Source organism: Megalobrama amblycephala, linkage group LG7, assembly GCF_018812025.1.
Source record: "Megalobrama amblycephala isolate DHTTF-2021 linkage group LG7, ASM1881202v1, whole genome shotgun sequence".
Taxonomy (NCBI): Eukaryota; Metazoa; Chordata; class Actinopteri; order Cypriniformes; family Xenocyprididae; genus Megalobrama; species Megalobrama amblycephala.
In genome coordinates, this window is record NC_063050.1 from 24,272,044 (window position 1) to 24,288,183 (window position 16,140).

The window sequence follows — 16,140 nt, forward strand, 5'->3', positions numbered from 1 at the left end:
CTTGTAATTTAGAAGCGGGATTAGCACCGCTTTTTATTCAGGATTATAAAACCCTGCTCCGGAGCAGGGTTAGCACCGCCTTTGTGGCGTTAACCCCGCATTGCTGTACCAAACTTGTACAGTGTGATATGATGCAGTGTTAGAATGTTACAGCTAGATGCTTAGCAACAGACAACCAATCGCGTGCCTCATATTTGCCTGCTTTGGACAGTCACGAAAACACTGCGTATTTTATATAAACAGTAAATAGAGTGTTTGAGAGGAAAACTGTCAAATGCTGACAGAAAACACAACAATTTGAGTGAAGAAGAGACCGTTTCATTGTTACCTTTATAGTCTGAAATGTCTATTCAGTATAAACTCAACAGTACAGTTGGCAATACAAGGATGCGCAATGCAAACAGTAAATGTAAAAACAGCTATGTAAACAAGTCATGTGCTGCGTTTATCCAGTCAATGACATTGACACCGCAAATATGCAAATATGAACGTTAACCCAGGTTTTAGGAATGTACAATGTGAAACGTCAGCTTATGAATACACAGGATTAATTGTTAACCCTGGGTAAATTCTGAGCAGTGTGAAAAGTGAAGCAGGGTTAACTATTTCAAGTGTGAAAAGCTCTTTTAAATAGTTCACCCTGGTTATTCTAAACTCCTGGTAAACGAAATGCTTCATGTTTCACACTGCTCAGAATTTATCTGGGGTTAACAATTAATCTGGGGTATTCGTAAAATGTCATTTCACACTTTACATTCCTAAACCTTGGGTTAACGTTCTTATTTGCATATTTGCGCTGCCAGTGTCATTGATTGGATGAACGCAGCATGTGACCTGTTACATCCGACTGTACTATTGAGTTTATACTGAATGTACATTTCGGACTATAAAAGGTAAGAATTAAATTTACTGTTTTTACTGTTTATATACAATGCAAGTTATTTCTGTGACTGTCCAAAGCACGTGAATATGAGGCACGCGATTGGTTGTTTGTTGCTAAGCGTCTAGCTGTAACATTCTAACACTGCATCGTTTCATACTGTACAAGTTTGGCACTTCAATGCGGGGTTAACGCCACAAAGGCGGTGCTAACCCTGCTCCGGAGCAGGGTTTTATAATCCTGGTTAAAAAGCGGTGCTAATCCTGCTTCTAAATTACAAGTGTGAAACATTCCTTTACCCGGGGTTAAAAGCGGTGATTCGAAAGAAAATTAAGCTCAGTGTGGAAAGCTCTATTTAAGCCTTCTTAAAAATTGTATTTTTATCATTTAAAAGCTTGAACAGTTTACCTTTCCTATCTCTTTAAAAACAATGCTACTTAGTTTTATATTTTGTTATATAATGCAAAGGCATTACATAACAAAAAAACAAAAACAAAAAACAGGTGTCCGAATTCGATATACGTTGATGAAAATGGATGTAAGATTCACTGAACAAAAGACTTGTGAAAAGGAAATTGGCACTGATAACAATACCATCACACTGACGCCTTATATTTTATAGACATACTGCTTTTTGCACAATAGCAGCATCTGCGAGAATATTTATTTCCTAGTGTCTGGGTCTACCACAAACCAAAAAAAAAGGTTAAATAATGGACTTTATTAAAAAAAAAAGGGGGGGGGCAAAAAACAAGAGGGGATTTAGTTTAGTGACTCACTCTTTAGCAGGTCAACGCTACCATTGCAAATAAGGTCATGTGAGAGCCTGCAGGGCTTCTGAAACCTTAGCCAAGGTCAAAGAGGAATAACAGCCTCTCTGTCTCTCTCTCTCTCTCTGTCTCTCTCTCTCTCTCTCTCTCTCTCTCTCTCTCTCTCTCCACACTACAGCTGCCCTGGAGCCCCACAGTAGAAGGCATGACACAACAACTTTATAGCAAAGCAAAAAACATTGATAACACATCAAAATGAACCAAAATAAAACATCTCTGAAAATGTTGCATTATTAAAATTAAAACATTAAGCTGTAATCATACCATAAGATAACATGCCAACACAACAGCATTAATAGAAACAAAACATTTGCATATAAAGTAGATCATAATGAAGCGCTCTAATCCACAATTATTTGTGTAATGGGTTGATTTTCCAGTGAAATACAGAAACCAGTTTATTTATAAAACAAAGCAGCTCTTCCCAGCGTATCTCATATATTGAACAGTACGGCAATTTTTTTTTGCCCCTTAAAAAGGCAATGACATACATAAGCTCCATCCATCATCAAATTTTATTTTTAAGTTGATTTTGTATCAGAATCTTCAGCTCTTCAATTATGTACCATTCCTGACTACACTTCTCCCGTTCTCCCTCCTTCCATGAAGCTCTCTTTTTGGAGAGAAAAACACCAGCTCCTGGAGCAGTGCCCATCTCCTGACTGAATTTTATTAAGTACAGCAGGGCTCTCTGGAAAGGCTCCAGAGGATCAGCAAGTGGTTGTGCATCCCAAAATCTATCCTGTATGAGAATTCAGAACTCAAACTTTACCTCGGTCTCATATGCTGTAAGCCCGGGGGTGCATTGGCTGTTGTGCCTGTCTACCTGATCTGAGTGTGTCTGCTGATCTTGTATATGAGAGATGAACTGATCTAGCATCCAAAAGGCTTATTATATTATATTATATTATATTATATTATATTATATTATATTATATAATATTATATTATATTATAATTATGACTATACCTAAATATGATTTCAGCCACCCACGCTGTAAGGAAAGGAAAGTGTTTACAATTTGTTGTCTCAATTAATGTGATCCATTAAAGCTCATGATAATCTCACACACCCACATACTCAATTCAGGTACTAAAGGTAAATGTGGTGATAGAAGACATTCTTTTGTTCATACATTTGCTTATTTTCCTCTGTTGGCTGACTCTCGTTATGTTGTGGCTCTGTTTGAAATACATGTAAAAGATGTGCACACAATCTCACCTGTGCTGAGCAGCAACAGGACCTTCATGGCAAGGAATTCCTCGTAAGTTAGCTGTAGACGGACAAACTCCTGGCTCACCTGCCGCATGCCCACACACAGATCATACATGGCTGATTGCCGCATACGTTCCCTGGTAAAGAAATTGAGAGGATTTGTAGTAAACAACGTGATTGTCGCATTGTTAAAAATTGCTATGGAAAAACAGTTAAAAGAATACTTAAACAATTAAAAGGTACTTGAGGCACCATTTGGGGTTTATTAGACTACCACACTGGCAGAGCCCTTTGGAGAACCTCTACAGTCCAAAATTAACCACCATCTACTGCCAAATGCAAGTAAAAATAGGCTAGGGCAAATAAATAAAAAAGAAATAAATACAACTGGCTGGTGACTTTATTAGGAACTTGAACATTATTTGTAACTGCAACATAAGCGATCCAACCATCTACTAATTAAAACAGAAATAACCAAAAGGATACATACCAAATATATAAAATATATTATTTTAAACATAGACAATAATAAAAAATGTTTCTTGAACACCAAATCAGCATATTAGAATGATTTCTGAAGTGAGGAGCAAAGAGCAAGTAATGCCAAGGTCAACACATGACAAAGTGTTTACTTTAAAGGGTTAGTTCACCCAAAAATTATAATTCTGTTATTTATCTCACCCTCATGTCGTTCCACACCTGTAAGACCTTCGATCTTCTTCAGAACACAAGTTAAGATATTTTTGATGAAATCTGAGAGGTATATGACTCGTCCATAGACAGCAATATAATCAACACTTTCAAGGTCCAGAAAGGTACTAAAGACATCGTTAAAACAGTCGACGTGACTGCAGTGGTTCAACCTTAAAGGTGCTAAAGAGGTTCTTTTTGTCGACTGAGTTTTTGAAATGAGCGCATGGGTAAGAACAACCCCCCTCCTTCACAGCTCATTTAGAGGGAACGCCTCCCAAAACTCATGCACGAGTATCAGAACACGAGTGTTTACCACCGGCATTCGCTGTGTTATTAAGCCGGGCACACATTTAACGACTTGCTAAAACATTCTGACTATGCTCAACATACAGCGATTGTTTCCTGCTCCTGAAGCAGATTTATATACTTTCACATGGAGTTTGAACACCGACTGTAATCGCAGACTGAAAGCAACTGGCTCTGACTGGACGAGTTTGAGCGCGATCAGTCATAAGTATCAATTTACATTCATAATCGGCCTTTCAATCGTTAAGTGTGTGCGCGACCTAAAGCCGTGGATTCATTATGTCGGACTCACCGCAGGTGACTCATAATATGCAGTTGTTACTCCTGTCTCCTGACAAAAACATTGCATGCAGCGCCTGTGGAATGTGGAAAGTTACTGGAGCGCGCAGCCGCGCGTCTCTCACATGGATCGTCATGGCAGTGATTGACAAGCCAGAGGGCCAATCGTTTACGCGATCATCGGCATTGGCTGATGTTTTTAAGGCCCTACCTCGTGCACAGATGATGTATATTAATATTATTACTTTCAGTGCACCTAATAAATAGTCTTTTATCAGTTAGTAAAGACAGTTTCAAGTAATATTGGAAAAATGTATAAAACAAAACATCCTCTTTAGCACCTTTAATTTTATGAAGTGACATTTTTGTGTGCAAAAACAAAACTAAAATAATTACTTTACTCAACAATATCTTCTCTTCTGTGTCATTCTCTAACGCTGTTTATGTCCAGCGCCTCCAGGTTCTACGTCAAAACGGCGACTCATTTTTGGCCGGCTCCTGCTTCAGCTTCACACGCATTCGTCCAATACTTTGGCCAATACTGAGCCGGCATTCGGACTTAAACACGGAAGCCTTCACTGTGCTTACTGCGTCAACTCCATGAGGATAATGACAGGGAAGAGAAGAGATTGTTGAATAAAGTCGTTATTTTTGTTTTGTTTTTGCGCACAAAAAGTATTCTCTTCACTTCATAAAATTAAGGTTGAACCACTGCAGTCACGTCGACTGTTTTAACGATGTCTTTAGAACTTTTCTGGACCTTGAAAGTGTTGATTATATTGCTGTCTATGGGCGAGTCATATACCTCTAAGATTTCATCAAAAATATGTGTGACTTGTGTTCTGAAGAAGAACGAAGGTCTTACGGGTGTGGAACGACATGAGGGTGAGAGAAATTACAGAATTTTCATTTTTGGGTGAACTAACCCTTTAAATACAGTGTAAGTCACTTTGGATTAAAGCCTCCTCCAAATGCATAAATGTAAATCTAATGAATTCTATCTTTATGGCCTAAAATAAAGAAAGCAAGGTTCACAAAGGCTCCAAAAGATCACAGAATGACTCAATTACAATGACTTTTTATTCACAACTTTTGGTTTCATCTTGACACTTTCTTGGCTGGTTACTAATTTACAAGATAGCTTTGCTGATCTTCCAGTTTGTTTGTCTCCAGATGCGTGTCTGTCTTTCTGCATACCTGACTAGGTGGATACATGTACAGTATCTGTCTTTCAAAGCCGTCTAACCTGCTGTCATTCTGAGCACAGGTGTGTCTGCCAGAACTGATACTGTCTTCCCATTCTTCCAGTCTGACAGATCTTTATTTAATATCCTAACCTTCAATCTGTTTTCAGATTAAATGAGAAAAGAGATCAATTCCTTGTTTCAGTAGCTGTAAGAATGCCAGTTTATGGTGTCGTTACAGTAGCTTTTCTTATTATTCTTTTGATTTACACCATTCACATTCTCTCATAAATGATAGCTTTTGTTGAGAAAGACAGAAGGAAATGGCATTTATTGTGTCTCTTCTTTCAGTTGCTATGGAGAGCATTCCTTTAAGTGATTTTAATGAATATTATGAGAGATGTGAAAGTTGGGAGAACTATACATACACAGTGGTCTGTCAGAGATCACCATACACATGTGTATTTCTGGCTCCTTTTGACATACTCTTAGAGGACACTGAAAAGTGTCTCACTCAAAACCTGGAAACTTTTGTTTCAAGGTAGACTGAAATATTTTCGATCAATATCTTTTAAGGGCACTGTTGCACTAGTCCTGCAGTGCTTCTCAACTGGTTTTGCTTCAGGACCTAGATTTTACATTGCACATTCACAGTCCAAAATGTCCTTAAAACCAAACATTAAAATGTAATAATATAACAATGAACTGCATCGATCCCAGTATATATAAAATTATTAATGTCGTAGGATGAATGGGGAACAGTTTCTATATGTCTGTTTAATTGTTAATAATAATAATAATAATTAGGTCAGTACAAACCATTATTTAATGTAGTATTTTACTTTGGGTAGTTAAGTCTTTGGGACTGTGCTAAAGGACTGCTAATTGTTCAGGCAATAAAGATATGGAGCTCGTTCAGAACTGTCAGCATGCCAGAAAATATGCATGACTGTTTGTCATCAGGATGTGTGGAATTCATGCATAAGGTGCTAAGCATATATTAATATGTAATCATGCCCGTTAATTCAGTAAAGACAACTTTTGCCCAAGTTCTTTGGCACATACAATGAAGTACTCCAGTTTTCCTGCAGGGGTCACTGTGCTCTATTTTTACGCTTCTCCCACTACACTCAATAAATGGACATTTAGCTTTAAAAAGAACACAATCACTCTCTTTCCACTCAACACTTCTCGTCGATTGTGCTGATTATGTGCCCCATTGACCCAACTCTCTGCCCTGATCAAACATTATCAAGACGCGTTTATAGGGAAAGTGTATTTCCTAGCGGAGTAATTGAAGGGACAGGTTGGAGGTCACATTCGTACGCCTGCTGGGAACATGTTTTGTGAGATTATCATTTTGTATGTTTATCTTAACTTGTGTAACTTGAAGCACCAAATTCCTTTTCGCCAGTTAAGGTTAACCTCAGGCTAATGCTTGTTGTGGTTTACTGAAGTTTTTTTTTTTTTTTTTTTTTTTTTAATTACTTAAAATGTTTGGATGGATTTTGAATATTATGGAAATCAACATCTCTAAATGAAGTAAGCATGCAGTGTTGTGTGAGTTAGCTTACTCGTTGAAGACGAGGTCAGGGGCGAAGTAGAGCATTTGGGCGTTGGTGTGTTTGTAGGATCTCCAGCTGAGGGAGAAGGAGGAGAGACACATCCAGGAATACTGGATCAGCGTGATTTGGTCCTCAATGGGTAGACTGCGGAAACCTGGGGGGAAAAAATAAAGGGCAAGTTAACACAGAGCGAAGAGACATATGGGATACTCGGGGGCATGACTTGCCCTAAAGCAGAGCTAATATTAAGCCATAACTGTGGGCTGTAAGAAACAAAACAGAATCTACTATTCTCTGCTTTTGTTCACCCCCAAAAAAATTACTACGGTGCTTTTTTTTTTTTCTCCTTTTTTTTATTATTGGAGATTGACAGCCCTTTGTCACTATGAACATTTGTTATATGACAAGAGCCGTGTCAAAAAAATTCAAATTTTGTGTTCTACCGAACACATTGCAGCATAAGGGTTCAGTATGATAGGAAGGTGAATAAATGATGTCAGAATCTCCATACTATTCTTTTAAAAGAGACATTGTTTTTGAGTAAGACACATACAAGAAATGGATGTGGATAGTAACATATTGTTAGGAAAGAGTAAGTAAAGTCTTATTTACTTCTTTAGTTTAAGTAATGCGTGTGGCTGTTGCCAACCTAACAGTGTAAGGTCGCTTCCTAGAGCTGCTGAAATTTGTTCACAAATGAAAAAGTCTTGCAATGCAGTCGCCACAATCAGGTTTACATGAATCGCTGAAGGTTTCCACTCATTGTCCTGTTGTCAAAGAGAGTTATCAATACAGCCGACTGGTTTCTTGCCAAAACTCAGATTGAGAGCTGAGAAGTCACCCACAAGCTATAATTTCAGCCACATGAGGACACACTACAGTATAAGCTTATCGGTGAAGCATTTCTTCGACTATTTTTGGCCTGTCTGCAATAAGCAAATTCAGTATTGACTATAATGTTATGTTTATGAATGTTAACACCGTCAACATAATATTTCTTTTGAGCAGTAACTTTCTAGGCAATCTCTGAGCATCCCTTGTGTTCTCCTTTCTTATAAATAATAATTTTCTCACATTATCCTTTTTTTTAACTGAAATTATTGACAATGAAACTTGCACAAACTTACAAAACTTAAATGACAAAACATCCTATTTTTCCCATCAAATTCTCATCCTTATAAGCTCTTTTTGATGCCTAAAGTGGCATAAAATAACATGTAAATCACAGAACAATGTGGACATAGAACAAAATAACTAATAATGAACATCTGCAAGTCATCACTTGTAGAATGGCTGAGCGTGTAATGCATTGACTGCCCAAAGCCAGCCTGGAAAGTCTTTGAAAGTCGGTGAGCCAGTTTGCCCTGGTGTGTTTTCAGCCTTCTATTTATATATCCGGATATAGCAAGCAGACACCCTGGTATCAAATAATTGCAATACAGCAAATGACCGTCTTGTAGCAAGGTACCTTGAAAACTTAATTTGGAAAGGCAAAAACAGATTTTTGTAAAATCACAATTAGATATTTAATATGAGTTGTATGGGATGCCTTATTGTATAATACAGTATAGTGTGATTTATTCAACATATGCTAGTGATTCTCAATTAATCAATAAACTGTTACTACAGACAAAATTAACCTTTGATTCTTCTATATGATAAGCCAAACTACTTTTGACATGCTTTTGAAACTCACTTGTGGACACACATTATTACCATTCAAAATTTGGAATCTGTAAGATTTTTTTTTAAAGAAATTAATACGTAATATTATTCAGAAATGATGCATTTAATTGATCAAGTTATAAAAAGATTTCAAATAAATGTGGTTCTTTCTAACTTTCTGTTCATCAGAGAATCCTGAAATAAATGTTTTCAACATTGATAATAATAAGAAATGTTTCTTGAGCACCATATAAGCATTTTTGAAGAAATGGCTGCTGAGAATTTAGCTTTGCCAACACTGAAACAGATTACATTTATTAAAATATAAAATATATTAAAATATAAAAGATATTTTAAATGAGCAATATGACACAAGTGTGATTATTGCATTTATACAACAGTTCAACAGCACAAGTGTGTAAATAAATAAGAAATAACAACAGAGTGTCTTTAAAACCCTCTTTTGTGCAGAACTACTTTCTTCTGCCACGGATTCAAATCTCAAGTTTGACCAAGGCTCCATTGCTAATTCTAAAACATCATTTTAGAACTAGTAACGAAGGAATGTTGAGTCCCTCCAATGAAACTCATTGTATTTTGTACAGTATTATTGAGAGAGAGAGAGCCAGAGCGAGCATTACCTGTGTCTGATATAACATTCATTCTTCAGGTTGATGTCCATAATATTATATCCATTATAAAATTTGTTCATTGTTTGAATGTCCTCTAAGGAAAGCGATCTTTGTATTTGTCCTTTTTACAGTTAAAGGGTTAGTTCACCCAAAAATGAAAATTATGTCATTAATGACTCACCCTCATGTCGTTCCAAACCCGCATGCATAAGAACAACCCCCCTCCTTCACAGCTCATTTCAAGGGAACGCCTCCCAAAACTCATGCACGAGTATTGGAACACGAGTGTTTACCACCGGCATTCGCTGCATCGTGTTAGTGGATTCATTATGTCGGACTCACCGCAATTAACTCATAATCTGCAGTTGTTATTCCTGTCTCCTGACAAAAACATTGCATGCGGCGCCTGTAGAATGTGGAAAGTTACTGGAGCGCGCAGCCGCGCTCGTCTCTCACAAGGAACGTCATGACAGTGATTGACAAGCCAGAGGGCCAATCGTTTACGCGATGATGTTTTTAAGGCCCTACCTCATGCACAGATGATGTATATTAATATTATTCCTTTCAGTGCACCTAATAAATAGTCTTTTATCAGTTAGTAAAGACAGTTTCAAGTAATATTGCAAAAATGTATAAAACAAAACATCCTCTTTAGCACCTTTAAGCACTATAAGAGCCAGCGGCAAACCCCCGAAGCACTGGCCGAGATGAAGCTGTTCTCAGCTGGAACACGAGCACTGAACAGCCGCTGACGGCCTGGAGCTACAGTAGCAACTCTAAATATGTTGAAACAAATTGTAAAGTAGGTGCTATGATTAAATATGAGTCACATATTTCAGGTCTAAACAGCTACATTCTTGCCTAAAAAACTCTTAAAACTACAACAAGTGTAGTATTTGTAAAAAAAAAAAAAAAAATACAGTGGATTTGCTCATCCGCCATGACAGTCCCTTCAAGTGGAGTGATACAAACGGTGAAAAGGGAGGAGTGCCGTTATCACTATAATATCACAAGGCTCTCAGCCAATCAGATTCGAGAACCAGAAAGAACTGTTGTATAAATGGTAATATTATTTCAGAATCATCATTTTTACTGTATTCTATTCAAATAATTGTAACAGCCTTGGTGAGCAGAAGACACTTTCAAAAGCATGAACAAATCTGACTGACTCAAATTTTGAATGGTAGTGTATGTATAAAGGTCAACCCTAAGACTTTTCTCAAGTGACAGTGCTTGTTAAAAGCATGAAGAATTAAGTGTGGGCTCAAGACATAGACCTTCTGAACTTGATTTATGTAAATTGTGTTTTGAAGATGATGACCCTACTATACCAAAACACCTGACAGGTCAAGGATTGTATCAATGACTGCATGGTTTCTAAGCACATTTCAGAGACCAACAGCTCAACTAATACTTCACATTGAACTACAAATGTTCAAATAAAGAGAAAATAACCAGAAGTGCAGAAGACCAAGATGCAATCTGAGAAACAACCAAATTTGCCTTGGGATCGTACCTGGAAGTACTTTGGCCCACTTGACCACTCGGATCATCTGTTTGCCGGCGAGCTGGTTGAGGCTGGTGAGCAGGTGGTCGGTTGTGTCGGGCTGTGTGTTATCATATCCAGCGAACACAACTTCAGGCTCTATGAGCTCCAGGACGCTACACACGGACGGTGACAGAAACGGTGCTACCGTGGGGACGTGGGGGACGAGAGCGGTGGACGAACTCAACTCTTTCTCAGAAGTCAGAAACGGAGGTCCATCCTTTGAGTTCTGCAGGGAAGAATCCTCGCTAACGCTCTTCATCTTTCCCAACTTCTTGGACTTTCGTGCTGAGAAATAACAAACATCTATTATTAAAGCTGTTCGCTTCAGCAGCCTGATCCATTTTATGAATAATTACAAATTTATGTAAAACATTGAAGGTTCTTAAAATGATTTATAAGAAAGATAAATAATTTGGAATGAACAAGATACTAATGAAAAGACCCACAGTGTAGTCTTTAAGCAGTGTTCTGAGACTGTTTCCATATCTGCAAGGAACTAGAGATGATAGAAGTAATTATTGAAGTAAAAATGGATCTTATAGCAGGGATCACAGTTTAAATCCCTGCTGTATATATGTGACCTCTTATGTAGTTCAGCAGGATGCTGTTAATTGACTGTGTGTGTGTTCCAATTTGATATTAATTGCAAGATTCCTGTGCCAACAGATTTCATATCACATCAGTAAGTGAGACTGAAGGTGGCATATGTGCTAGTCCCAATAAATGCTCAGATTTTGTTCTCTTGACAACTTTGTGAAATATGTAGAGACTTTCTGATCTTTCAGATGCATAGTCATTTATTATTTTTAATCAAATACATCTATATCTTTCTTGATGAAAAACTGCTAAAAAAAAAAGTATATAATGATAAAAATGTCTATCATCAGAACCTAAAATACACCTTCCTTTCCTTCCAGGGATCCGCAATATTAATTAACTCTATTACAATTAACAGTATTAACTAACATTAGCAGATCATATGCTATTCCCGTTAAACTCCATAGGTTTTATATATATATATATATATATCTAAGCTTATGTTCTACAGTACCTTCATCGACTCCCGTTTGAAAACCCTGGATTTAAATAAAGTTCATGCCCATGTTATTTTATCAACTATCCAAATAGAAAAAAAGCAGAATGATAGACCTCTCTCAAGTGATGACGTCAAAGAAGCACCATATTTTTCATTCTATATTGGAACTTAATCAAAATGTAATTTAAGGTGAATATTTGGTTGTATTGCTCTAAAGATGCTCTCAAAGGACAGAACAGACAGAACATAGACATTACTGCAGGAAATCTTGTTTACTGAACTAAAGCTATATCCTGTAATTCAGTGATAGTAGAGGCTTTAAGATATATGACACAAACATTTGTTAAACTTTATTTTTATTAACAAACTTTTTCCATAACAAACTGAAATTTAGCAAACCAACCATGTAAAAACGTGGCTTTGATCAGAGTTGGCCACATAAATCATGTGTTGTGATTCTACCCGCATTACAGATGAACATAATGGAACTCCACTGGTATTTGTGCTTGTGTTTTTATCTGTTTCTAAATTTGGAATTACTAGTTAATCTTTGCCTAATGTGTTGTTTACATGGCTGTTTGTTGAGGCTATAGTGATTTCTAAATCAATATTTTTGTATTTTCAATGTAATAATAAGGTTGTCCCAATCGGTTTGACCCTTGGCTAGCATTTGTTACACCAACAACCAAAATCTCTCAAAGTTTTAAACAGCTTGGTCGTTTTTCCAGCTCACCGAGTACTGATCATATTGTGTTGCAATTATATTGAAAACACAGATGTAGGTAAAGTACTTTTCAACATGTTCTTTTAAGTCACTTACCTTTTATTAAAAAATAATAATTTCTGTGGAACATTGTAAAGCTTCACTAAAAATGCAGTCCCTCACATTCACAATAACACTTTTTTTTTTTCTTATATTTTAAGATTAATGATCTCAGGTGTGCCGTATAATTGTTTCATAACATTTCACAACAGATTTTAGTCCCATAGTAAGTAAATTCAGTTACCTCCAAGATTCATCCCAGCTTGTAGGCACTTCCGTACTCTGCAGGCTGGGCAGTTTTTCCGCCGAATCTTGTCAATGATACAGTCATTCCTCCCAGCACAAAGGTAGTTGTGCTGACCTGCATAAAGAAAGACAAAGCGTTCAAAATCTCTATGTCTGTATCCATTTTTTTTTCTGTTGGAATTGTAACAGAAATCAGGAATTAGTTCTCTCATGGTTCGCATGGATAACGGGCTGTCAATTTAACATATTTAGTACATCTAATTATTAAAATAACATAATACATGCTTTTCTCTAGGGGCTTTTCTAAGAAATATTGATATTTTGGTTAATTTGAATAATTCATCGATATAATATTTATTCAACTAAATTTATTACGTAATACAAAAAAGACAGTCAGTCAATTACATGCATTAGTCAAATTGTGACTTTCATAAGGACACTGATGCATTCTGGTCCTGGTGCAGAGTCATCTCTTTGTGAGTATATGACGAAAAGGAGACAGCTGTCTTACACTTTACGCCCCTGCACCATTATCATAGAGGACAAATGAGCCATCCCAAATAGTGTTTTTGAGTGTGTCATAGGTTGGCTGATGTCTTGGCGCGGGACGCTATGACAGAGACCGTAACAGCCTGAGAATCCCTCATGCGCTGCCTTCCTTGGCTAAGGCCACAGCTCGTGGAACGAGCTCTCGTTTCAGAGCACCATTCCGCTCCACTGACTCGCCGCACGCCCACGCTCTCCACAGGCCAGAGCACCGCGCCGCAGGGCCGCATCCAGGCACTGTGGCCATGTACATCTCTCTCTTTCATTCTCTTACCCATATTCCACCCCCTCTTTCACTCATGCATCATGGGAAGGACTTCTCTGCTAAACTGCACGGCACTGGACGTGCTACCTACATGAGGGCACTTTCCTTTAGCGCTTATGGACCGTGTGGCTGCAGATAGGCACAATGAGTGTTTTCGGTAGAGGGGAAAATGCGCAGCAAGTCTGTCTAAAAGCTGCCAAAAAAGCCCAGGATCTGCAAACGGAGCAACAGCAGCTGTAGCCTTGCCACTATTTCTGGCTAAATCACATGACCCCTTACATAAGCCCATTTTTCTTGCTCTAAAAAACAGTAAACTGCGACACAGGAAACACAACGAAGCCCTCCTCCGCCTCACCACCCAAACACAGACGCAAATCAGACCTGAAATCTGTTCGGCTGACTCTCGGGCCCCTTCTGACCACTCTCAGCAGCTGCCCCACAAATCCTGTTAATCATTATTCCAACAGAAGCACGTACACTGACTGCATCGTTTTTTGCATGTCTGTATCAGCACACGTGTGTGCATAAAGGTGTTTATGGACAAAAGTAGCAGAGAGACTGTTTGTGTGCATAAGGACAAAGGGGAACATCAAGTATTGTAGTGTTTCAGCAGACTGTAGTTTGTGGATCTATATCTGTGTGATGTTTATGTGCATTGGCAAGTGCATATTATGGTCTATCATAGTAGTATGTTTCCTCATTGTTTGGCTATTGTTTTCTCAATGTTTAGTTTAGAATATGTTTGTGTCCCTGATGGGAATGTTTTTGTGTCTTTAGTGTTAACAATTTTGAGTTCCGATTTCTTGGTGAGACGATACTAATTGTCAAATTAAGTTTAAAGGAATAGTTAACTCAAAAATATAATTTCTGGCATCATTTACTCAGTCTCATATCATTCCAAACCCAACTTTTTTTTTTTTCTTCTGCAGAACATATAAAGAAATATTTTAATTGTATCTCTTTGGGTGAATTTAAAGGATTAGTTCTCTTTAAAATGAAAATTACCCCAAGATTTAAGGCCCCGATATACTTCAAACGAAATCGAAGAACGAATTGATGTGACGTCATTTCGAACAAAATCAGGCCGAAACTATGTTTGTTTTGGAAGTTCGAAACAGCTTGCCAAAGCGAACTTTCTGGAAAAGTTCGCTTCAGCTGGTAAACACCTTCGTACTACCATTGGTCCCATTACTTAAGGTAGGTGTGCACTGAGGCTCCACCTTCTTTCACTCTGAAAATCTTTTCCAGTTCATGTCTCCTCTCGAGTCCGTAGAAGTCAGATGTCCGCGAGTGAAAAGCGAAGTTGTACTCCTGATGAAATGATAGACTGGCACTGTTTTTCGTGTTTAATACAATAAATCTGCTTGATTTTAAGCAATCTATTTTATAAAGTGTTATAATATAAACGCAACGTGACTTTACTGGAGTGCCAAGATCAGATGCTTTTCTTATGATTTATTAAAAAATACTTGCTAGTTTCTCAATTTTGTTGTGTTTATTTTGTTACTGAGAGGAAAGCACGCAACATTTTTACATATTCATCTAACCATCACTCTCCGCAGTGTGGACGGCGTCAGATGTTCGATTACAGTATATCGCTGCTCACATATTTCGATCTTCGTTTTACCCCTAAACAAAGAATGAAAAAGAACTTTGCTTAAAGTATATCGGGGCCTTTACACTTTCTTCGTAAGATGAATACGGAAGATGGTCTGGCGGAAGCTAGATATTTTACTTCATAACTTAAATATGGATATTTTCTTACACAAACGTTTCACACTTCAGTCCAGTAAGTGGCGGAAATATTCACCTGCATCTTCTGGTGTTTCTGTGCACCAGCATAAAAGATGCTTTTTACCACCATTTTTTACTGTTAAAAATGTTTACATATTGGGCTGTTTTTTCACCAAAACCAATCGGAGCAACTGGAAAATATTTAGCAAGCCACACAGACTTTTACTGAAATTCTTGGGTGGTTTATTAAGGGTTAAAGTGAGTCACAATGTACTATATTTGTACTGAATTCACCCAACCGGATATTCATTTTGTGTGTGTGTTCCCCAGAAGTCATGCAGGTTTGAAATGACATGAGGTTGAGTAAAGTTTTTCTGCTGATCTCTTTAGCCCCTTTTAGCCTGAAATTTTGTGGATCCTTTAATCCAACAAATTCATCTCCTCATTCGAATTTTACCAAATGCCATTAGTTCCCACAAAAGTGTGTTTAATACTAAGGCTGAATTTGAGATACTATTTCAACCATCATATCAGCCTAAGTGTGTGCATGTGAAATGCTAACATGGGGGTTCCTGTACAAGCTTGTTTACTTTTAGCCAACTACGTCATTTATGATAGAGGGATGCACAGAAAACCGAGCCTGTCAGCTTATGCCAAGATTATACTACAGGACTTTAAACGTCGGCAGATCACTGTGCTATTCAGACTACAAGACTTGCTGTGGAGTCTTGGAGTCAATGTGGTGTTCACA

The 16,140-nt window shown here is 37.7% G+C and overlaps 1 protein-coding gene across 1 annotated transcript in view; it reads right to left on the reverse strand.

The window, feature by feature from the left end:
- Positions 1-16,140, reverse strand: part of nr3c2 (nuclear receptor subfamily 3, group C, member 2) — a 90,191-nt gene that overhangs the window by 7,133 nt on the left and 66,918 nt on the right. The window contains exons 4-7 of the mRNA XM_048196671.1: positions 12,843-12,959; positions 10,767-11,084; positions 6,963-7,107; positions 2,933-3,063 (exon numbers count right to left, since the gene is read on the reverse strand). Coding sequence (XP_048052628.1) covers positions 2,933-3,063; positions 6,963-7,107; positions 10,767-11,084; positions 12,843-12,959 — 711 coding nt within the window. The remainder of the gene's footprint in view (positions 1-2,932; positions 3,064-6,962; positions 7,108-10,766; positions 11,085-12,842; positions 12,960-16,140) is intronic.